Raw genomic sequence first — 22,906 nt, 5'->3', positions numbered from 1 at the left:
GCCGGAAGCCCCTACCCGGCCGGTTGCTAAGCTTCGGCAGCCGGAAGTCCCGCCTGTCGTGTAGTCACAGCCTCCGCCGCCGCCGCTGTCGTTGTTGTTGTGGTTGGTACTTTGAGCTCCGCGGCTGCGAGAGCCCGCTGCGTCCCTTCCCCGCCGCCGCCATGAAGTGGATGTTTAAGGAGGACCACTCGCTGGGTAAGCGTCGGGACGCTGGCCCGGCCGTGGGGGCCGGCGCGGCGGGTGGGCCCCCTCCCCCACTCGGGCCGCCCTGGGCTGGGCCGGGATGGGCGGTAGTCGCTCTTTGGGCTAGTGACTCCGAGGCCCCGGTCCCCAGACCGGCTGCCCACCGATCTGTGCCGCCTTCGGGAGACCCTCCCGGGAGCCAGGAGGGCAAGGATCGAGGCCGCCGAGACGCCCGAACGAGGGCCCGGGGCTTGCGTAGGTCGCGGGGGAGGAGGGCTGGGGGCCCTGGAACTGGCGGGCTGGCAGGCGCGACAGTCAGCCTAGTGTGTTTCTCCCACAGAACACAGATGCGTGGAATCCGCGAAGATCCGAGCGAAATATCCCGACCGGGTTCCGGTGAGTGGACTCCCCGCCCCTTCACCTCATTGTCACCTCTGTCTTCTAGGACTCGTGATGGGTCCCAGACCATTCAGCAGTTGACAAGTTGAGGTTCCATTCCCGAATACTGTAGCCGACAGGCCAGATGGGTTAGGGGCCTTCCGGGGCCCGAGCGTGAGGGGGCTCCAGCTGATGCTGTTTAGGGGTGCTTCAGTGCTGAATCTCCCGATCTAGGCCAGTGAGCTGCCTGCAGTCTCTGGGCTCCCTCGCCAATTATGTAAGGAACGATATTCTAGGACAGGGCAACAGGTCACTGCCACTTTGGGGAACGGTGGTAGAGGAAGACTGTCACTTTGGCCTTGGAAGTGGTACTTTAGTTTCAGGACATTCTCATCTTTAACTCTGAGCCCTCATCTTCTAGCTTCCTTCACCTGACTTCTAGCTCCCTTTTCTCATCCTGACCTTGTCACCCTTTCCTGACCAAAAAAAAAAAATGAGCCCTAGCCAGTTTGACTCTGGGTAGAGTGTCTCCGGTTGGATTCAGGTCAAGAGCACCTATCTGGGTTGCAGGCTCCATCCCTGGTCCTGGTTGTGGGTGTGTGTGGAAGGCAACCAATGGATGTGTCTTTCTCACATCGATGTTTCTATCTCTCTCTCCCTTCCACTCTCTGAAAAGCAATGAAAAAAATATCCTTGAGTGAGGATTAAAAAAAAACTTAAAAACCCGAGAAGCCATGCTAAAAACCCTTTTTCCCGTGATTTTCCCTTAATCAATAATACATATGATCCTATATTTCTTCCATGGTAGGGGAGATGGTTTCTGTAATCCTTATTGATTTTTAAAGGACATCAGGCCTTTTATTGTAGCTCATTGCTTGTGAACACTTCCTTTGGAGAGGGGGCAGGGGGACAGATTTGAAACCTAGTTCAGAGAGAAGCAACAGGCCAAATGAAGAGCTTGGTTCTTGGCTGCCTGGGATTGCCCATTAGTCCATCCATTCTCATTTCCTGTGTTCTTTGAGATCTTGATTCCCCTGTAGTGTGAAGGCAGATCTGTTCTGGGGTCCTGGAATAACAGGCTGCAGATGAAACTCCCACCAGATATTCTTGGATCTGCCCAGACAAAATGTTGAAAAGCTTTGTATTAAAGGCTGTGTTTCTTTTATGCATGCAGAGATCAGGAATGAGAAATATAATAATTGACCACAGGAAAGCACTTACTGTTTCTCTATAACACATTTATATTGGTTCTTAACCTCCAGAGTGTGTGGTTTATTAAGTCAGGGGCATATTTCTTCATGTTATACAGTTCCCCACCCACCTCCTTGCCCACACACTGTTATTCATCAGCTTCCTGACAATGCAGGGCCAGAGCCTCACGTGAGAAATCTAGTCCTGACCTCCCTTTGCTTTCCCAGGTGATTGTGGAAAAAGTCTCAGGCTCTCAGATTGTTGACATTGACAAACGGAAGTATCTGGTTCCATCTGACATCACTGTGGCTCAGTTCATGTGGATCGTCAGGAAAAGGATCCAGCTTCCTTCTGAAAAGGCAATCTTCCTGTTTGTGGATAAGACAGTCCCACAGTCCAGGTGAGAGATGTTTACTGGTACTGGCCACTTGCTTGGCTGCTTACAGAACTCAGAATTTTGGAGGTCTGAAAACTCATAGAGGTCCTGACTGGAAATCTGGATTTTGTGCTTCCTGACATCAGGAACTCAAGGAAAATATGGGCTACAATACATGGGAGTGTACTTTGGGTTAAGAAAATAAAACAAGACCTGGGCTTTTTTTAAAAAGATGAAATCCAAAATCCAGCCTTAGGCCCCCAAGAATTCTTTGAAACAGTTGAGAACTTTCTTAGGCTTAAGCCACCAGTAGGACTGAAGCCTGAAATGTTTTTTTCCAAATGATTCGTGAAAGAAGTCCTGTCATTCTACACCAGGAGCTTGCGGGCCTTGCTGAGGCTCAGCTTTAGTTAATCACCCTGCTCACTTGCTCTCCAAACTCAGTCAACTCTGCAACTGTGAGAGTCTCTAGCTGTACCCAATCTTCAGTTTGCTAAAATGGCTGCTGTCCAGCAAAGGGCTCTGAGGTCTCAATACACACTTAAGCCTCCCTTACTACCACCTGTTCTCACTGTCAGAGTCTGACTATGGATAGAGGAAAATGGACTGGCTCCGTCTAATTCCCTAGTTAGTCCTTTCTTGTTACTGATTGAATACTTCTAGGCCCTGTGCCAGATGCTGGCCTTCTCTCCCCTTGAGTGTGAGTTCCTGGCTGCATCTCATCTTTGCAACCTAAACTAAGTTTCATTTGTTGACCACCCCCCACCCCACCCCAAAGTAGTACTTCTAAAAGCTAAGGCTTTCAGAAGCCCTGGTAAAACAAGCCCAGTGTGGCCAAAAATATGTTCCTTTTGAAAATCCTTGAAAGCTCCAGAAGAGACCTTGGCCATATTCTCTTCTTTTTCCCATGAAAGGTAGAAAGCTCTTATTTGGTCTTAAAAACCAGAATGCAGAAATGGTATTTTTTGGTCTGATTTGCTCTTTCACAATCTTCACCACCTCCACTTCCTGGTGTTAGGCAGGGAAGCAGGATAGGGGAGAAATGTAAGGTTCTTCCCTAAGGTTTGTCAACATAAATGCCCAAATATGTAGAGAATTTTTATAAGTTTATTTGTACCTGAACTGACGACACAATTGCTGGGAGGCAAAATCGCAAATGCTTGGGAGAGTGACGTTTTGCAGTTTCTTTTATGCATTTGAAATTAAGGAAGTAACATAAGATTACATGAAGGTGGGAGGAAGCAAGGTGGGGATTATAGGATAGTTACCAAGATGATGTACTTTCTTGGGGGGAGGGGGGGGAGTGTTATACTTATTTCAAATGTATATTAACCTAGATGCACAAGAACTATGGACAGGGCTTAAGGCAAAAATAAACCTTTTACTAAAAAAGTTATATGCCTGGGGTGTGACTAGCCTTCATGACCTGCCTAGTTAAGAATTTGTGATCAGACATCCTGTGAAGTTGGTTTCCATAGAACCTCTTTTTTGTCCAGAGGCCTATGTCCTGCCTGAGGAGAAGGCCATGCCCTTGGTCTGCTACAGCTATTGCTCAGGGAGCTGTTGTTTTGCCAGGGGTGTCAAGCCAGAGTTGGGCTCTTCCAGCCTGCCTTCATAGGCCTCTGGGCAGTGTGGTGATCGGGACACTGTTCATCAGGGGAGGAAGCCCCACCCATGGTGGTTACTCAGCTTCCCTTAAGGTGGTAAGGGGGGTAAATCTTCATTTCACCTGCAGCTTCTGAACCTTGGCCACTCCATTTCCTCCTTCCTCTGGTGGCTTCTTAGTGGAAGGAAGTAGGTGACTATGACATTGAGTTTATTTCCTGGAATTCTGATCCTCTGATACTTAAAGGAAATGAAGCAGGCTTCTGAGGCCATTAAGATTACTCTGGTGGCTCCATCTTAATCTCACAATTAAAATGGCTGCAAATTTTAGCAATTACCCATCCTCCCCCCATTATCCCTGAGATATAAATAGAATTGGAAATGAAAAGTGATTCTCAGGGCAGCAGAGGCTGTTTCAGGGCCATTTTCTCGCGAGTCTCATTTGTGTTTCCAACCTGGTAAGATTCTACCCTAAAGCAGATTTATACCGTGGTCCAAGTGAGGATTTGAGAGTCACTAATGAGGGCCCCTTTGCCCATGCCCTCAGTGCCTTTGGCCCCAGTTCCTGCCCCACACTTAAAGTGACAGTGTTTTGTTTGTTTGGGGTTTTTGTTCTTAAAAACACATTTGTTTACAAATAAGAGGCATGTGACTTCATGGGGCTTTATGCAAATGCTAATCACCTGATAGCACAAAATTGTCACAGGGTCTCCTTCCTAAAAGCTGGTGTGTGACTCAGCTCCTCCATCTCCTTCCCCAAGGCAGTTAAGAGCCTTTTTCTCAGCTCTTTCCAGACTCCTTAGGGAAGCCTAGAGCCTCTCTTAACCTTCAGCCAGTGCTTGTTGCCTTCTGAGAGGCTGGGGAAATGAGAAAGGATGAATCCAACCCTACCGGAGCCCTCCCCCATCCAGTAACAGACTGGTCTGCACAAGGATCACTTACTTATGCCTGAGGCTGAGCAATAGTGACCCATATACCTGCCTAGGAGCAGAACTTTGGGAGAGTCTTCTAAACAGTCTATCACTGTGTAGAATGTCATGATTATTTAGAGCAGTTAGTATTAAATGTTGATTCTAGAAAGAGAGACAGAGACAAATCCCTAAGAGTTTTACTTCCTAAATTCTTTTTGAGTTCAGTTTTTAAAAAAGGGGGATCTCAGTTGCCTTCTTGCATTTAGCATTGGAAAGCTGAACTCTCTGCCTAGGTGCCTGCATCACAATCAGGCCAAAAATGAAAAGAGAACTGTGGGTTGGTGCAGACAGGACCTGAGAAAGCACATCAGTGTACAAATTCCCAGTCATGGCATTGGGAGGAGAACCCAGACCTGGCAGTGGTGTCTACCTTTTGGTCTGTGTTCAGAACCCAGACAAGAGTCTTGTTAATCCCATGTTTTAAATACAAATAGGATTATATTATTAAGTAAAATGTCTCCAAAATGTGATAATTTGGGAGTGTTACATTGGTAAACCTGTGCTGTTTAAGATTATGGTGCTTAGTTGCTTCTGGATCTTAAATGAGGTGTTAAGTAAAAGAAAGTTGTGATGTCATATAGTCCATTCAAACTTTACTTAGAAACCTGCTTAAATCAAGCACTTTTGATAATTTCTGGGTAAATAAATCTTCAATAACGGGGTTTATTTCAGCCACTGAACAAGGTTTATTTATATCAGAGAAAAATCTGATAAAAGGAACAAGCAGTAGTTAATTTTTATTTTTTTAGAATCTCGGGGAACCCTCAGAGTCTTTCACTTTGAGGCCAGTGTCTTTCCAGGATCCACAGCAGTGGCCATTGTCCTCCCACCTCACCCCACCCACCCACTCCCTGCTAGAAAAGAGATAAACGCAGGTCCAGTGGAAGCATGTGTGCTTCAAAGCAGATGGGTGGCCAGGTGTGCCGATCAGTCCAGCTAATTCATGAGTCAGGCTGGATCCCACAGCCTCTGTGACCTGACCTTGGTTCAGGGACAAGGGGAGGTTCTGCAGGGAATGAGCATCCACACAATTGTAGGTCAGCCTCCTGATTCATAGGCTGTTGAGTAGCTTAAAACTAGTGTTTGCTGTCAGCAGCATGGCCATTTCTGGATATGGATCCTTCTAAAAGGCTGTTAGTTATTTTATTTGGGTCTGGTACCCTGAATGGAGCAATGGGAGATGAGGGTTTAGGGGGCAGTTTAGGCTCATTCCATTCAGTAATTCAGAGTCTCACCATACCTTAGATTGGCTCCATAGCTTAAATCTGCCATTGGTTTTTCCCATGTCTTTCCTCGTCAGACTCAGAGTTTGAAAGGTGACAGTATCCCTTGTCCTCAACAGCATCCTTCTTGGATGAGTGCACATAATACTTGCTAGACTGGAGGCCACTTTTGGGTGTTTTCTGCAACCAGTAACTTAGGCAGGAAGCCTTGGAGTTGTGCTGTTTGTGAGTTGTCGGGTCATCCAGCAAGCCTGTGCAGCTTAGCCAGACGCACACATCGGAGCTGCCTCTATGTTAGGATCCTCAGGCGTTCCAGCAGTGGGTTGCTCAGTGCTGTGTGGCTTGGCTCCTCGAATTCTTAGGAGGAAGGTCATCTTCTTGGAGACTTACAGAAGTTGTCTTAACTGACACAGCTGCCTTCTGCCATAGATTGCCTGCTGACTGCGGTCATGTTTTGCATCCTGCACTTCCATCTGACTATTCTTTTAATGGGACTTACAAACATTTTTTTTTTAAAAAAACTGTATTTGTGGCCCAGTTCTTTTTGGCTCCATCCCAAGTTACTCTGACTCTGTGGCCTGGTACTACAGTGCTGTTTTCAAATCATGCTGTACAGACGTGCCAGTCTTCTTTCCCAGGTACCCAGGGAAGCCTTGAAATCAGGCGTTCAGTCACGGGCTGCTGAACGGAGTGTTTAGCTCCTAGTGTTGAGCATTGTCAGTTTTCAAGTTCCTGCCCAGTGGGCACTCTGAGTATAAGGATACAGTGCTTACTGCCAACTAAATAAAGTTTCCACACGAGGCTGCGTGGCAGAAAAGGTGAACAGTGAGAGGACTCTTAAAGCCATTAGGCATAGCCATCTTGTTGTCAAATTACAGGATCTGAAGGAGAGAGCGCCGAGACCGGGCTACTCAGTGTGTGAGGCAGAGGCCAGCAGCAGTGGTCTTACTTGGGAACTTATTAGACATGAAGAGTCACAGGCCCCACCCTGACCTTCTGGTGATTTGTAGGCATGTTTGTGTGAGAAGTGCTGTGCTAAGGAAGGTACAGGGATGCTGACATTGGGGCATTAGATCTAGCTGTGTGTGCACTTGGAGGCAGCACAGTTTGGTGGTAAGAGTGTCTCTTGGCTTTGTGACCTGGGGTAAATTTACCTATGAACTATGGATTATGATAGTACCTGCCTCATAAGGTTGTGAGGATAGAGTTAATGTATGTAATGGATTTAGAACAGTGCTTGGCATGTGTTTGCTGTTATAGTTAGGATGTTTATGATTAGCGTCTGTAGCTGCTAGAGCACTGGTTAAGCAAATTAAAAAACCAAGTTTTACTTAAAAGACAATGGAATCTAAAAACAGAAAGCCCCATGGTATCCCCACCTTAGAGTCTTAGAGCCTGCCTTAGACAGTAGTGGTTCCAGTGGTCATCGTTCACTGTAGACAGTATGCAGAGAGTCTAGGGTGGGACACTGATGTTTATAAAGCTACTCAAATATTTCTAATTCAGCAGGGCTTCCAACTTCCTAGGAAAAGAGCAGAACTTAGTCTGTCAGATGGAAGCAAACTTGACAAAGGCACCATGGGGTGGCTGCCTTTGAGTGTTCCACACAATGTCTGTTACTTCTGTGTCTAAACTCCTGTGGTAACAGTAGTAGGGAGATGGTAGAGACAGTTCTCATCAAGGTCACCCTGGACACTTGGACCAAATGGGGCAAAGGGAGTTGTGGCAATAGCTGTAGCTGTTTTCCCCTTAGCCTCATTCTGAGGAGGCTCAGAGAAAAGCAGAGTTCCTTGGGGCATTCAACCACCAGTGTAAAGGCCTTGAGAGACTCAGCTACTTGTTCAAGCCCTTTGCTAGCTAGCTGCTGGCTCCTTTCTCCATTTCCTGTTCTGTCACTCTGCTTCCTGATCACATGGCTCTTAAAGATCACATGGCTTTTAAGCATCTAAAAAAAAAAAGGACGCACATCTGTCTTCCTTTGGCAGAGGGCCTCATTCTCAACCTGGATGCACATGGAATCATCTTTGGCATTTTATTATTTTTTTAAAAATATATCTTCAGTGATTTCAGAGAGAGGAAAGGAGAGGAAGAGAGAGAGATAGAAACATCAGTGATGAGAGAGTCATTGATCGGCTGCCTCCTGCACGCCCCTGACTAGGGATCAAGCCCACAACCCGGGCATGTGCCCTGACCGGGAGTTGAACCCCGATCGCCTGGATCCTAGGTCGATGCTCAACCTCTGAGCCACGGTCGCCTAGGCGATCATCTTTGGCATTTTAAAATATCGATGTTCCTATTGATGCCTGGGCCTGCACCCCCAGAGGTTCTTCTGATTTAATTGGTCCTGGGTGGGGCTTATGGATGGAGATGTTTTTAAAGCTCTCCATTGTTTCTGATGTGCAGCCAAGGTTGAGACCCACCACTCTGGGTGTTCTCATAAGCAGAGCTTCCTCCCTCTATCCACTGCTCCCCAAGTCCTCACATGTTGCAGGGCAGTATTGTCAAATAGGAGTGGCATGTGAGCTACATTTGTAATTTTAAATTTTCTAAAAGTTACATTAACAAAGAAAAAGAAACGTGAAATTAATTTTAATAATATATCTTATTTATCCAGTATATCCAAAATGTCACATTTCAACATGTAATCAAAATTGAGATATTTTACATCCTTTTTTTCATACTAGGTCTTTGAAATCTTGCGTATGTTTTATATACTAACAGCACATTCCAGTTCAGAGGCAGCTTTTTTTTAAAAAATTGATTTTAGGGGAGAGAGGAAGGGGATGGGGGGGGAGAGGCATCAATTTGTTGTTTCACTTATTTATGCATTCACTGGTAGATTCTTGTATGTGCCCTCATCGGGGATCGAATCTGCAACCTTGGCATATTGGGACAATGCTCTAACCAACTGAGCTACCCAGCCAGGGAAACAGCCCAGTTAGACGAGCCACATTTCAAGTGCTGAATGTAGTTAGTGGCTACTATATTGGACAGTAAAAATATAGGGCATTTCTATCATAGCAGAAATTTCTAGCAGATGTTGCTGTTCCAGGGAGTCCTTATTTTACAAATTCCAGGTTAAGAGATTCTCACAAGGAGCACTGTTCCATTGCACAACATGCTGGTAACAGGCCATTTTGTGTTCATACTCATCCACTCCCACTTTGTTCCTCAATGATTCTCATCCACCCACACAACCAAACAGGCTGAGCTTGAAAATGGGTAGGAAGAATAAGAAAGGAAAAAACTCCCTTTAACAAACGTAGCCCGTGTCCCTCTTTACGTGGAGGTCCCACACGGCCCGCCAGGAGCACAGCAGCAGAATGTGGCAGCCACTGCTTCACCAGCTTGAGGCCCTGGACCCCTCATTACCCACCCCAGTGGCCCTTGTTTTACTGTGTCCTGCATTTAGCATCTGTTGTGACCTGTCCAGGCTAGTGACCCCTAATGCCTCCAGCTGGCTCTGACTGCTACCGTGCTGCTTGCTGGTTGTGGCTGACCTCACCACTCATCGTTGCACTGATGTTTAGTACATGTCTTCAACTATTGCTCATCTCTAATAGTACAGTCACATGGCCAGAGCTCCTCTGGGGTTCCAGCTGTTTCTAGTCTTACTCTGGAGCTGGTACAGCTCGGTTTCACGGCAGAGAACTAGATTCGGCCTCCTCTACTGCAGTCTGGTTTATGGCTTAGGGAAAGCCAGCTTTGCCACCCACATGTTTGAGCAGTATCTATTTCTGGAGGATTCTTAGGAAGGTCAGGCAGGGCTTCTTTGGATCCCAGATACAATCTGAGAGGTGTTTACATTACATGTAAGGAAAATAACTTCTCTTTGATGACACTGACACAGGTCTCTGGAGCACAGGGTTTTTGGTGGGAGAGCTTCAACGAGAATGAACCCACTTGTACTTGCATGTTAGGTAAAATTAGAAATCCCCAATAAGCCAGCCGAAAGCAGAAGCGAGCTCCATGTCCTCTTCTTTCCTTACAGGAACGGGCCTCGTGGGCTCTTGATTTTGCTTAGTTTCTCCCCTTGCCCTAGGCATTCAGAAAGCATTCTTTTTTTCCCCCATTAAATTGTTTTTTTAAATGTATCTTTATTGTTGAAAGTATTACAGATGTCCCCTTTTTCCCCCCGTTGACCCCCTCCACCCCACATCCACCCCACCCCCAGGCCTTCCCCATACCATTGTCAGTGTCCATGGGTTATGCATTTATGCATATAAGTTCTTTGATTAATCTCTCCCCACCCACTCTCGTGCCCCCGCCTTCCCTCTGAGACCCCCTCAGTCTGTTCCATGCTTTCAGAAAGCATTCTAAATGTATTAACTAGTACTAACCTGCCAAGCCCACTCAAGGAGCTAGATAGAGCTGGCTTCTGAAGGATTTACTTTGTGTGAGGAGGAGTGCAAATGGCCTTGCCTTGGAGCAGGAGAATGGAGATTTGATTCTAGTCTTGTAATTCCCAGAGGCCTAATTTACCTTCATCTTTTGTGGCTCCATTTACCTTCTTTACAACAGGAATGTAGCACTGCTGGGATCTGAATTTCTTTTTACCACCTACCACCAAAGGTGTGGGAGAGAGTAGCTAGTTTAAGTAGTCAAGTTCCTTATCCACAAGTCATCTTTCTCCCAACACCTAGACTCAATAAGCAAACCCAATTTTCAGTGTTGTTTTAAAACTTTATTTCAACACAAGTAAGCTGACAGAAGTACACTCATATTGGTTAATAGAATGCAGTTTAACTTATTTTACGTAATTTGGACCAAAAGTTTGATACATGGTTTAAGCATTTAAAAAGAAAGTATTTGCAATCTGGTTTACTTTTCATCTATTACAAATGTATATAAAAGATCCTCCATCAAATGCTGCTAACGCAGGCAGCAGGAACCTTGAGAAATTAACCTTTGAAAAATATCACTCATTGTACTGTTAAAGTTTATAAAGTTGGTGCAGCAAAACAGTGTTGTAATGTTTCAATGCAAAGTTCATTAACGCATGCTGAAAAGATGGGGAGAGCCTATGTATACATGATCAATGTTGGTTTTTGTTTTTGTCTTTCAAGCCTAACTATGGGACAACTTTATGAGAAGGAAAAAGATGAAGATGGATTCTTGTACGTGGCCTACAGTGGAGAGAACACGTTTGGCTTCTAAGGGCCAGCGCTGGGCTAGGTGCACCGTACCTGCTTGTGTATCTTGTAAATAGCCGGCCGTTTTCAGTTACTCTACCAGAACCTCTTCACATAGACCTTTTAGTGCATTTGTAACTGGATTGATTTCTTAATATATTGGAAGGGTTTTGTTTCCTTAGACTAGTAAATTATACAGAGTTTTTATTTTGAGGTGTTTTTTTTTGTGCACTGTCCTGATGGCTATACTCTCCAGAGAACTTGTTCTTCTGGGGATCATATTTAATGAAGATATTCCATATTGAAGTGAGGTAGGTGGGGCATTAAAGTGAAAGGGAGGGAGATGATGATGCATTTATTCTGGATTATATTTGAAGTGTTAGATGGCTAAGTATTAAAAGCATCCAAATTAAATCCTTAGCAATCAGAACACTTGCTTTACTAGATTTTGCCAACTGCCAATCATGGTGGACTAAGCTAATCTGTTCCTCTTTCTGAAACTATTAAGGTAAATAATTAACAATAAAACTTCCTGTTATAAAGGCATTGTGGTGTGACCATGTCCTTTATTCAGCGTCTTTTAGATGGGTCAGAGAAGTAGCTCCTACATCTGCTGGGCCGGGGGAGGGTTTGTGGGGCCATGGCAGCATAGCTGGGAACAGGAAGCAGTGGCCTGTGTCATAAGGAGGGAGTTTTTGAAGTGGTTAATGTGTTCAGATGGTTCAGATATCAAGCCTGTATAAAAAGGTATACATTGAGCCTGGCTGGCTCAGTGGTTAAGCGTCAGCCCATGAATCAAGAGGTTGCTGGTTTGATTCCGGTTAGGGCACATGCCCAGGTTGCAGGTTCATGCAAGCAGCAGCTGGTTGATATTTCTCTCTGCCATCGATGTTTCTGTCTCTATCCCTTTCCCTTCCTCTCTCTCTCAAATCAACAAAAACATATTTAAAAAATATATATATACATTGAGAGCTCCTACCACTGTCTTCTGACTACTCTAACCCTCTGCCTATCGGAAACTTCTTTTATTGGCCTCTTGCTTCTTTTTTGTATTTGTTTTAGGAATTATAATTAAATATGAACATATATCCTTATTTTCTTTTTCTTATACAAAAGAAAAATATGTTGCTTTTTTCACTTAACAATATATCCTGGTGATCTTTCCATATCAGTCCATAGCCTTTTATTCATTTTTACAGCAAATAGTATTGCACTGTGTGGATATATGGTTATTAACTAGTTCGCTATGAATGACATTTGGGTTGTTTGCAATCTTTTACTGTTACATACAGTGTTGGAATGATAACTATACATAAAAAGCCTTTATATGTACCTGTGCTTGTTAAGGTGCTGCTCTTCAAACCCTTCTTTCTAAAAATCAAGATTTAGTTTTTTCCAGGCCTGTGAGTTTCATGATTTACTAAGGAAATGCTTACTTAGTTCCTAAATCTTCCTCAGACAGACTGTTGGAGGCTAGAGCCCTACATAGATCATTAGAATAAAGAAACCAGGCATCACCCAGCAATCTAAGAACATGTATTAAAATGGCTGTCAGGTTTCTACTGGGTAAGAAATAAAGATCTTTAACTTCATCTTTACCAAATTATATAAGCAACCTGTCAAAGCTCTGCATTGATGTCAGCTTCCCAATTAGGATCAGAAGAAACATTCTTGTCATAAGCATTTTGTTGGTCCAAATCTGACCCAATAAAATCTGAGGTCCTCTTTGCTGGTAATATCAAACTAGAAACAACCTGACGTCTGAGTAAGCAAGGTACAGGGGAAGGAACAAGTTCTGTGTTATAAGGAATCTTGTTGGCAGTAACATAACACCCAACTCAGACTGGCTTAAACTCTAAAAGCAATTTATTATTTCAACTATCAAAAAAGGATGGTTCACTGGCTTCAGGCATAGCTTGAGTATTACCCCCTCCTCCAGGAGCTTATGGTCTGGTGGTAAACCAATACATCAATAATTACAAAGCAATGCTGTAAGTGCTATAGTGGAAAATACTGGAACAGAGGACAGAATAACTATTACCTATAGAAACTACTGAAGAAAGCAGCCTTGTCTGTAACGTCAATCAATAAAAATGGATTTGTCAACCTTGCCTTTAAAATGCAACATCTGAGTAATGGTTTTAAAAGTTATATTAGTAAGTAAAATTCAGCAGTATACTTAAACAATCAGCCCCAGCTAGACCTTCGACCAAGAATGGGTTATATAGTTCATCATTATGTCTATTAATACACTATACCAAATTAACAAAGGAGTATATATGATATCATAGATGAAGGAAAAGTACCTGAAATAACTCAAAACCCATTCATAATTTTTAAAACACCTCAACAAATCAAGAGTAGAACTTCTTTAACTTCATAAAGGGAATTCATTTTAAAATCTACAGCAAATATATACATTATTATATAAAGCTATGGTTAATAGGCAGTGTGGTACTGACATTGGGACAGACAAATCCACTAATGGAACAAAATCCAGAAATAAACCTGTGTATAAAACATCAGAGGAGAGCCCTGGCCAGGTAGCTCTGTTAGAGCATCATCTGGAAATGGCAAGGTTGTGGATTTGACCCTTGGTCAGGGCGCACACAAGAATCAACCAATGAATGCATGAATAAGAAGAACAAGTCTCTCCCCTCCCTTCCCTCCCACCTTTCTTCTAAATTTAAAAAAAAAAAATCTACTTAAAAAAAGTCAGAGGTGGCATGACAGATCAGTAGGGAAATAATGAACCAGTCAACAAATATAAATGGTACTGTGACAATTGGTTACTTCTACAGTAAAATTTTAGAGGCATTCCCATTAGTTTCCTATTTTTAAAATAGGAACTAAAGAAGGAAGTCTGAAGGGTAAAGTTTACTGTGTGTGAATTATATCTCAATAAAGCTGTTAAAATCTAGCACTGTTTTTACTTAACATTTCTGGAATAAAACCAATACAATAAAATAGCAAAAGTAAGCAGCATAAAAATCAGAAAGGAAGAGTAAATGTACTTATATGCAGACAGTGATAGTCTACATAGAAAAAATCCAAGATAATCTGTAAAAATTAGATTAAGTTCAGCATGGTTGCTGGATACCAAATCAGTTACAAATACTGATGTTTCTACATACCAGTTGTAATCAACTGGGGAATATAATAAGAATAAAGATCTCATTTTTAAAAAAATTGATTTTAGAGAGAAACATCAATTTGTTGGTCCACTTACTTATGCATTCAACTAGTTAATTCTTGTATGTGTCCTGACATGGGATCAAACCCAAAACCTTGGCGAATCAGGACGATGCTCCAACCAACTGAGCTACCGGGTCACAGCCATAGATCTCATTCTTAATAGGATAAAAGTCTAGAAGCATATAGAAATAAATTTAAGATATGCAAGACGCTAAAGGAGAAAATAACAAAACGTTGAAGGACATAAAAGAAGACCTAGATAAAAGGAGAGATATACTAATATGCTATATTCAGGGATGAGAACAACCAATATTGGAAAGATGGCATATTGCTCAGATTAATCAGAATTTAATGCAAGGATCCGATGATGCTAAAATCCATCTAGAAGAGCAAAAGACCAAGAATAACCAAGTGTTAAGAAAAACGAGCTGGAGAGACATGTATTTGCAGTAATTAAGACTGTGCCATATGGCATAGAGATAAATAAACTGGGGAACACGACAGAAACCCAGAAACAGACCCATGCTAAAATATAACAGTGAAAATCAAAGGGGAAATGATGAACTAGTTAATCCATGATTCTGTAATTGGATATATATATGAAAAAAAATTCCTATATTACATCATGCCTAAAATAAATTCAAGGTGAATTAAAGTCCAAATGTGGAAAAGCAAAACTTAAAAAAATCTAGAAAGATGCACCCTCCTTCGGGTATGCCCACTTGAATTTCCTTTTCAAGTGAATTTTCTTTCTCTTAAACTCTAAGGGTCCCCATGAGACTTGCAACCAGGGGAGCAATGGGCAGTGGCAGCTCGTTTGGGGCTAACCCCTTAAACCTGTATCCAAACACCCGCTTTACTCTGACTTTCCAGTGAGCTGACAGCAGCCCCACCTTGGCTCATTTCTTTCCCATAACATTTCTAGAGAGCCCACCAGTCTAGGCTCGCTCGTGTTGTTTCTTCTATCCTAGGCCCTTCCTTGTTTCACTGTCCCAGCTTTAACAAATGTACTCTCAAAATAAAATTTTAAAGAATTAGAATATCTGTGACCTTGGAGTACCGGGGAGTTCTTAAAAAAGACAAAAAATACAAAAATACAAAAGAGATAAAAAATACAAAAGGTAAAGGAAAAGATTGATAAATTTAAGTACATTAAAATTTAAAAATGTTAAAAGTAAAAAATTACATTAAAAAGGTGCTATAAACAAAATTATTGAAAGCCACAGATTGGGCAGAAATGTAACAGATATTTAAAAAAAAGAATTAATATCCAGAATAAATAACTCTTCCAATAAGACAACCCAAGAGAACAATGGGCAAAAGATAACACAAAATCTTTAACTTCACTCAAAGCCACTGTATATGCTGTACATTATACCAACTCTAGTGTGCGGTTCACAAACACTACATTATGAACAGTGCCCTCTAAAGTTGTGCAGTGCACAAACTCTACACTAAAAGATACAAACACTATATAGTTGGTGGCCCTGAGAAAATGCCAAGGAAATAAAACTACGGGATATCATTTCACACTCATTAAATTGGCCAAATTAGAAGTTTCGACATCTAAAATGTTAGGGAGTATTGAAGCATCTGTAAGTCTCATAAACTGCTGCTGTGAGTATAAACTGGTAGCATCACATTGGAAAGCAGTTGGATCCAGTAAAGCTGAGATCCAGATAACCCATGTCCTAGCAAATTCCTTGTCTAGGTATACAGTGGACCCTCGGTTTCCTAATGTAATCCATTCCAGAAGACCGAATTCTGAAATGTTCGAAAACCGAGGGATCCACAGCCAACAGCTAGGCCTCAGGATCTTGCCCTCAGCGGAACCCGTGTGGCATGTTCGACTTTCGAGGTGTGTTCGAAAACTGAAGCATTTATGGTGTTCATAAACCAAAATGTTCGTCAACAGAGACATTCAAAAACTGAGGCGCCACTGTATATCTTAGAAATATCCCTACCCGTGTATGAGACATGTACAAGAATGATCACTGCAGTCTTGTTTGTGCAAAAAATTGGAGACCAACTAAATGTTCATTAACAGGAGAATAGAAATTTAATATGCAGTATATTCGCACAAAAGAACACTATACAGCAGTTAAAATGAATGCCCTAGCGCTACATGTGTCAACATAAATAAATCTACAAAACGGTACTGATGAAAAAAAGGAAGATGCAGAAATATATTCAGCATATTATTTCTATAAAGTTTAAAACCCTGCAGCACCATGGCATGTATTGCTTACAGATACAAACTCATGTAACGAAAGTATAAATCATGCCACTGAGGATGATGGTTACCAAATGGAGGGAGGGAAATAGTATCAGGGAGGGATAAATGTGGGATTTCGAATACAGCTACTCATGTTTTATTTCTCCGGAAAGTAAAAAGCTGAAGCAAATACAGCAAAATGTTTACTGTTAATTGTGTGGTGGGTGTTATTTTTTCTGTTGTGTTTGAAATATTTCATAACTTTTTATTTTTAAGTTACACAGTGAGAACAGAGTGAATCCTTCTCAAAGAAGAGCACGTGATGCCTCCATTCTCACTTCCCTTCACTGCTCAGGAGAGTTTCCACTTCCCTGACCCTGCATTTGCTGAGGGCACCAAAAATAACCTGTCCCCCAATAGGGGAGCAGGGGAACGACTAGGTTCTTAGTTCTTACCGTCCTTGTTTCTTTCTTTTAATATAGTCTACATTTTATTTTTATTTTTAAAATATGTCTTTATTGATTTCAGAGAGAGGAAGGGAGAGGGAGAGAGAAACATCAATGAGAGTCATTGATCGGCTGTCTCCTGCACTCCCCCTACTAGGGATCGAGCCCGCAACCCAAGGATGTGCCCTGACTGGGAATCAAACCTCGATCTCCTGGATCATAAACTGATGCTCAATCACTGAGCCATGCCAGCCGGGCATATTCTACACTTCAGATTACTTCCTCCTTAAAGCTCTGAACTGGCTTTCTCCTGATTTTCCCTGGGCCTCTTGGTTACACACTTTCCTCTGCTTCTCTACCTGCTCCTGAACGATGTTCCCTGGGGTTCAATCCAGAGTCCCCTTTTCTTTTCATTTTATATACATTCTCTCTGGGTGATTTTACTCTAATCCATGTCTTCAAAGACTTCCTATAAATAGACTCCAAAATCTCTATCTCCAGCTCATCTCTCTCCTGAGCCCCAAACCAAGTCCCTCCAAATTCCCACTCTGGGTTCCTATCCCATGATACCCAGAAACCCCAAACTCTGAAACAGCTTATTGTCTCCTGCCCCACAAGACCAGCTCCTCTGCCTCTACCTCCTCTCCTGATACATGGCACCACATTCCATCCTGTCTCCCACACAGTAATCTGGGAGCCATCCTCAATACTCCCTCTTCCCCTGCCTGCAATCAGCCAGTCAGCCTCGCCAGCCTCTGTGTATTTCTCAAGTCAGTCTCCTCCCTGTGGCTCCTAAAACCATTATTGTCTGGGTGGGCCTCATCATTTCTCTTCTAACTTCTGCAGTAATCCCCCAACTGTGGTCTCCCTGCCACCATCCCTGCCTCTGCCAATCCATCCTTCTTGCTACAGAAAAGAGCAATCTTTCTAAAATGCAACTTCCATCCCAACATCCTTTTTTCAAAAATCCAGGAAAGCCCAGGGTAAGGCCACTCTCCTTCACAGGATATATAAAGCCCCCCAACATGCACCAAGCGTTCCTCCAGCCCCTCCCACACTCAGCCAGCACAGCCATGTTGCACTTTCATCTCTGGCCTTTCAATATGGTGATTCTCTACTGCAAATATCCTTCTCTTAAGTCTGTCCCCATATACACCAACCATTTCCCTTTGCTTACCTAATCCTTCCCCATTCACTTCTGTGCTCAAGTGTACCTGGGCTGATGAAATATTCCTGTGCCCCTTCCTCTCCCAGGTTGGGTATTTGACCTCTGATGACATCGTCTGTTCTACTGCACAGGCAGTGGCCTTTCTTATTGGTCAATGAGCAGCAGGAGGACTATCCCCTATCCTTGTGCCTCAGGGGCATGACGCATTGCCTGGCATATTGATGGTGCTCAGAAGATATGACTGGTCCACCCAGGGCTGAGAGCCTACTTAACAAGTGCTAATGTAATCTTAATTTTGCAGCAGTGGCTGAAACATACCATGGCCACATGGAGGGCACGAGGCCGGTTTGTGCACCAGGGTACCAGTCCCAAAAGTGGTGTGAGGATCTCCTTCAAGGAGAATTTGAAAGGAGACAATATAAATGTTCTTATTCTCAAAGACTCACCCTTTGTTAGAATGAATAGTAGAACGCTTTAAAAAGCACAACTGGTTCTCATTTTCATCTTTTTATTTCCTTAGGGAGAAAAGAAGATCCTGGTGATTGGCACCGGGGAGGCAAAGCCTTGAGAGGTAGGTAGGAGGATCTATATATACCTGTGATCAACAGCTTTGCTTCCCTGCCTCCTTAGCTGCTGGAGGCCGGCTGTTGCTTCCAGATGTGGGATGGAGAGGTGCATGCAAGCAAACTTGCACATGCGTGGTATGCAGCAAGAGGCTCCACAAACATTTGCCCAGTAGGCTTCTCCTGAAGACAATCTCTTATGTTTATTAGCATAAGCTCTGGAAATTAGGACTAGCAAATTGGAAAGAGTCACTTAGGAGCTGAAGCGACAGACCAAGGCTGATGTGTCCTATGGCCCAGGCACTGTACACGTGGTGGGCAGCCTTTCTCAAACCCATGTTGTACATGATCTCATCTCATCCCCACAGCTCTATTGCCAGGGGGTAGTGTTGCCCTCATTTCAAAGGTGAGCACACTGACACCCTAAGAATATATTTACATACAACCAGTATACATCCTGGAGTACAGTTCAAACTCAGATCTACAGCCAAAAGCCATCCTTGTTCTGCTAGGCCAGAGGTTACTAATTGAAGGCCTGTGTCAGTATGTGAACCCTAGACATGTACATAAAAACCCAATTTTCTTGTTTCTCCTAAAAAAATTCAGAAGATCTGACAACAATCAGATGGAACAAACTAATGGCTACTCAGTGGATAAAGAATACATTTCTGAGTTCGTTTCACCTCCTTTCTTTAAGTTTCCTACTCCTGGAAATATCTGGGTTTGCAACCTTTGTACCAGTTTATGTGCCATCCTTTATTTTACAAGAGAATTTCTCCAGATTATAAGCAAACAAAATACTAGCCCAGGTTAGCCCTCATCTTTCATGAAAGAGGAAAACAGCTGGGCTGCACCATCTGCCTGTGTGTCAGCACAGGTGAGAGGACACTGTCTGGAGCCAGTTGGGACTATGTAGCCACTCCCTCACCCCGAGGCCTTGTTTCTCCTGCTGCTGGCTGGTTTCTCAGCCCAGCAGGCCCTGCCGGGCCAGGATAGAAGGGCATTCACAATGGCACTGGATAAGGGAGGAACAAAAGTGCCGCATGAAAATACCAGCTAGAAAGGCAGTCACTGGAGGTCCGGACAGTTCACAAGTGGGAGCAATAAAAAGGAAGCTGATGAAATCTTGGGGTGGCTGGTGGAATATACATTGAGAAGAGCTCTTCTTTCAATTATCAGAATTGAATTCAACGAAAATGGGCAAACTAGATTGTGTGCATCTATTGTTGTGCAAAGCCTGGGTTGCCGGCAGTATAATTTCTCAGAGATTCCCTGAGAGATTGCACATAAAGGTCCTGTTGTTGAACTAAAGATGTTGGGAATGGGCTGCTGTCAGGTTGGCTTCACCACGAAGGGGCCCACCGTGCCTCTCCCCATGGAGACATCGCAGGTTTCAATGTGCTTTTCATTCTCTTGGCTGCCTGAGCAAACAGCCATCACTGTTTCCATTGTGAGCTCTTCTCCTTCTGGAGCCAAGCCCAAGTTCAGGGAACATGTGCTCGAAACTAACATTTGGCAGCTTGGCTCCCCACTTGGAGTGACTCTCTGCCTTTGCCGTTTTCCCATCAAGACACTTTCCTGCATTTGGAGGCTGAAAAGCAATGCTGGCTTAGTTCTAAAAGCTGGTTCCTAATCCTGCTGGCTCATTGGGATGAGAGACAAAAAATCCACACCCAAATACAGAACCCAGGTTACTAAACCAAGATAAGAATTATTTCCACCCTTTCCTTGTTACAGACACTACTGAGGTCATGTGTGTCTCAAAGCATCAATGGCTCAGTTTCCTGAAGAAAATGTCTTTTGTATTTTCTACCCCATTGAGAATTTTTATGAGAAAGTCTACTTCACAGTTGAAAAAAACTGAGCATCCTAAGAGCCAGGACCTCATTTTGTAGAACAGGTGATAGGTTAGAAGTCAGAGATTAAATACTTTCCTTACATAGACGCAGGTAGTGGCAGAGTTGGTACTAGAAAATAATTCCTTGAATATCCAGACCTTTAAGGACTTGTTTTTTCTCTACATTTTTAAATTAAGGTAGAATTATATACAATAAGCACAGATCTTATAAGTGTAGAGCTAAATGCATTTTGACAAATGTTTACACTCATGTACTCAGCACTCCAATCAAAACAGAATGTTTCCATCATCCTAGAAAGTTCCTCTGGGCCTTCTTCCACTCAACCCCAATCTCCCACCCTCCCCCACCAGGCAACAACCACTGCTCTGATTTCTGTCCCCTTGGATTAGTTTTGGGGCACTACTTTTTTTAAGAAATGAAAACTGAATGCATGCAACTTTGCCTCTAGCCGTGAAGTGTCTCCTTGCAGAATTCTTCTCCCCTCCTTGGGGCACACGTTCTATTTAAGCTTTGTTTAGATACATCTGGAAAGCCTTCCAGGAAGTCAGTCTTAGTCCCAGTTACAGATACATTTAGGTTTAGAGGAATTCACATTTATAGGTTATGAAGGCCAATTATGACCCCCCAACATGCAGTACAAAAAGAACTCTTCGTTCTGGAAAATAAAGTTCCTTTTTCCAAAACATCTGCCTTCTTGCCCAGCCGGGCGTAGCTCAGTGGTTGAGCATCGACCTAGGATCCAGGCGATCGGGGTTCGATTCCCGGTTGGGGCACATGCCCGGGTTGCGGGCTGCAGCCGATCAATGACTCTCTCATCATTGGTGTTTCTGTCTCTCTCTCTCCCTCTCCTTTCCTCTCTCTGAAATCAATAAAGATATATTTAAAAAAAGAACAAAAAACCAAAAAACAAAACATCTGCCTTCTTGCCTCTTTCTATATATAACCACTCCTTCAGGATAGGGGCCTTTGTTTCTGTGGAAAGAATTGCTTGAGCCCTTGAAAATGAGCACATATGCTCACTATCTGGAAGCCATTTCCTGGCATCAATAACGTTCCTGCTGCAATGAGACTATTCCTAACAGCTCATCTGACTTCCCCAGACATCATCACAGGACAGTGGTAGCTGAAAATATAATAGCCAGCAAGGGAACTTAGAAACTGGAAACTGGGTTTTAGAAACTGGAAAACTTTGAGTAAGGCTGGCTCAGAACATTGTCTTAAATCCAAAAAAATGTTGCCAAGGTCCAGGTGGAGGCCGCTTTCCACCAGCCAGACACGACCAAAGCAGATGGGCCCTGCTTCTCTTCTAACCAGAGTGCTGGCGGCCAGGCTGGGTCATTTTCTCCACAGCAGATTCATCTCCCCAGACAGTGAGCTAATGCTTGGCACTGGTGAACTCTATAAAAAAAAAGGAAAAAAAGGCATTTAACCACACGCTTTGCGGCAGAAATGACGACATGGAATGTATACACAAAATTAAATCAAGCCAAGTTATAAAATTTCTAAAGAAAAGGAAAAAAAATGATGCACCCACAGTCATAACATTAGAACCCCCTTGTGAACAGGAACAAAGCAGCAGCAATGCTGCAAGTGTATACTCCCCCGAAAGAGCCAAATCCCAAGAAGACATTTTGTTAGTAAAGAGAGAATTCTGTGGAATTATAAGCAGAGCTGCTGAAAGCACGTGGTGAGTCCCTCTTTACTATACAATGTTACTTCTGAATATTTTCTGGTGTTTCTACAGTTTAAATAGAGAAAACTGTTTCCTTTTTTTTTCTTAATTTCTAAAAGCGTATTTTAAAAATAGGTACTATATAACATGGTTCAAACATTTAAAAAATATAACAAAATCTAAAGGGTCTTCAGGGACAAGTGTCCCTCCATTCCTGGGTGCCGTCCCTCCCCTCCCCTCCCTTCTCCTTCCCTCCATAGGTCCCTGTTAGTGGTTTCTTGAGTATCTGTCTCATCAGAAATAGTTTAGCATATACAAGCAAAACAGTTATATACCTTTCACCATTCTTTTCACACAAATTAAATGTTATAATGCTGTCCTGAATTTTGCTTTTCTTTTTTTGCACTCGTATTTAGAAACAGAACTTTGAAGATATATTTAAGTAAAGCAAAATTATATGTTCATTTACCTTTTGACTTGGCAAATCCCACTTCTAAATCTATTGGCAAAAATACAATTTGATGTCTAATAACCACTTTTAGCTCTTGAGAAAACAGGGAGAGCCCAAGGTACAACTGCCTTTCATCTCTAGCTTTCAGGATCTTCCCAGTCTCTGTTCTGAAGTCTCAATTTAAGGAGTATTTTTATATTTAGATTTTTTTTTTGGTGCAAATTTAACAAACTTACCATAAAACTTAGGAATAAAAAGACATTATCCCCTTATATTCT

General features: G+C 43.0%; 1 protein-coding gene across 1 annotated transcript; it reads left to right on the top strand.

Moving 5' to 3' along the window:
* Positions 1-66: 66 nt before the first annotated feature.
* On the top strand, positions 67-11,605 carry GABARAPL2 (GABA type A receptor associated protein like 2). The gene is made up of 4 exons (XM_016196743.2): positions 67-195; positions 524-579; positions 1,980-2,152; positions 10,994-11,605. The coding sequence occupies exons 1-4, from the start codon at positions 162-164 to the stop codon at positions 11,082-11,084; spliced, it is 354 nt and encodes a 117-aa protein (XP_016052229.1). The 5' UTR covers positions 67-161; the 3' UTR covers positions 11,085-11,605.
* Positions 11,606-22,906: the final 11,301 nt, after the last annotated feature.

Source organism: Miniopterus natalensis, chromosome 18 (assembly GCF_054644295.1).
Source record: "Miniopterus natalensis isolate mMinNat1 chromosome 18, mMinNat1.hap1, whole genome shotgun sequence".
Taxonomy (NCBI): Eukaryota; Metazoa; Chordata; class Mammalia; order Chiroptera; family Miniopteridae; genus Miniopterus; species Miniopterus natalensis.
The sequence above is the reverse complement of the archived record's forward strand: the minus strand, read 5'-3'. Positions and strand labels throughout refer to the sequence as shown.

Bases quoted from the DNA above. Each gene is read 5' to 3' on its own strand.
- GABARAPL2 (XM_016196743.2), top strand. From the start codon at position 162: ATGAAGTGGATGTTTAAGGAGGACCACTCGCTGG. The intron at 580-1,979 runs GTGAGTGGACTC...TTGCTTTCCCAG, and splicing joins AATATCCCGACCGGGTTCCG to GTGATTGTGGAAAAAGTCTC. The intron at 2,153-10,993 runs GTGAGAGATGTT...TTGTCTTTCAAG, and splicing joins AAGACAGTCCCACAGTCCAG to CCTAACTATGGGACAACTTT.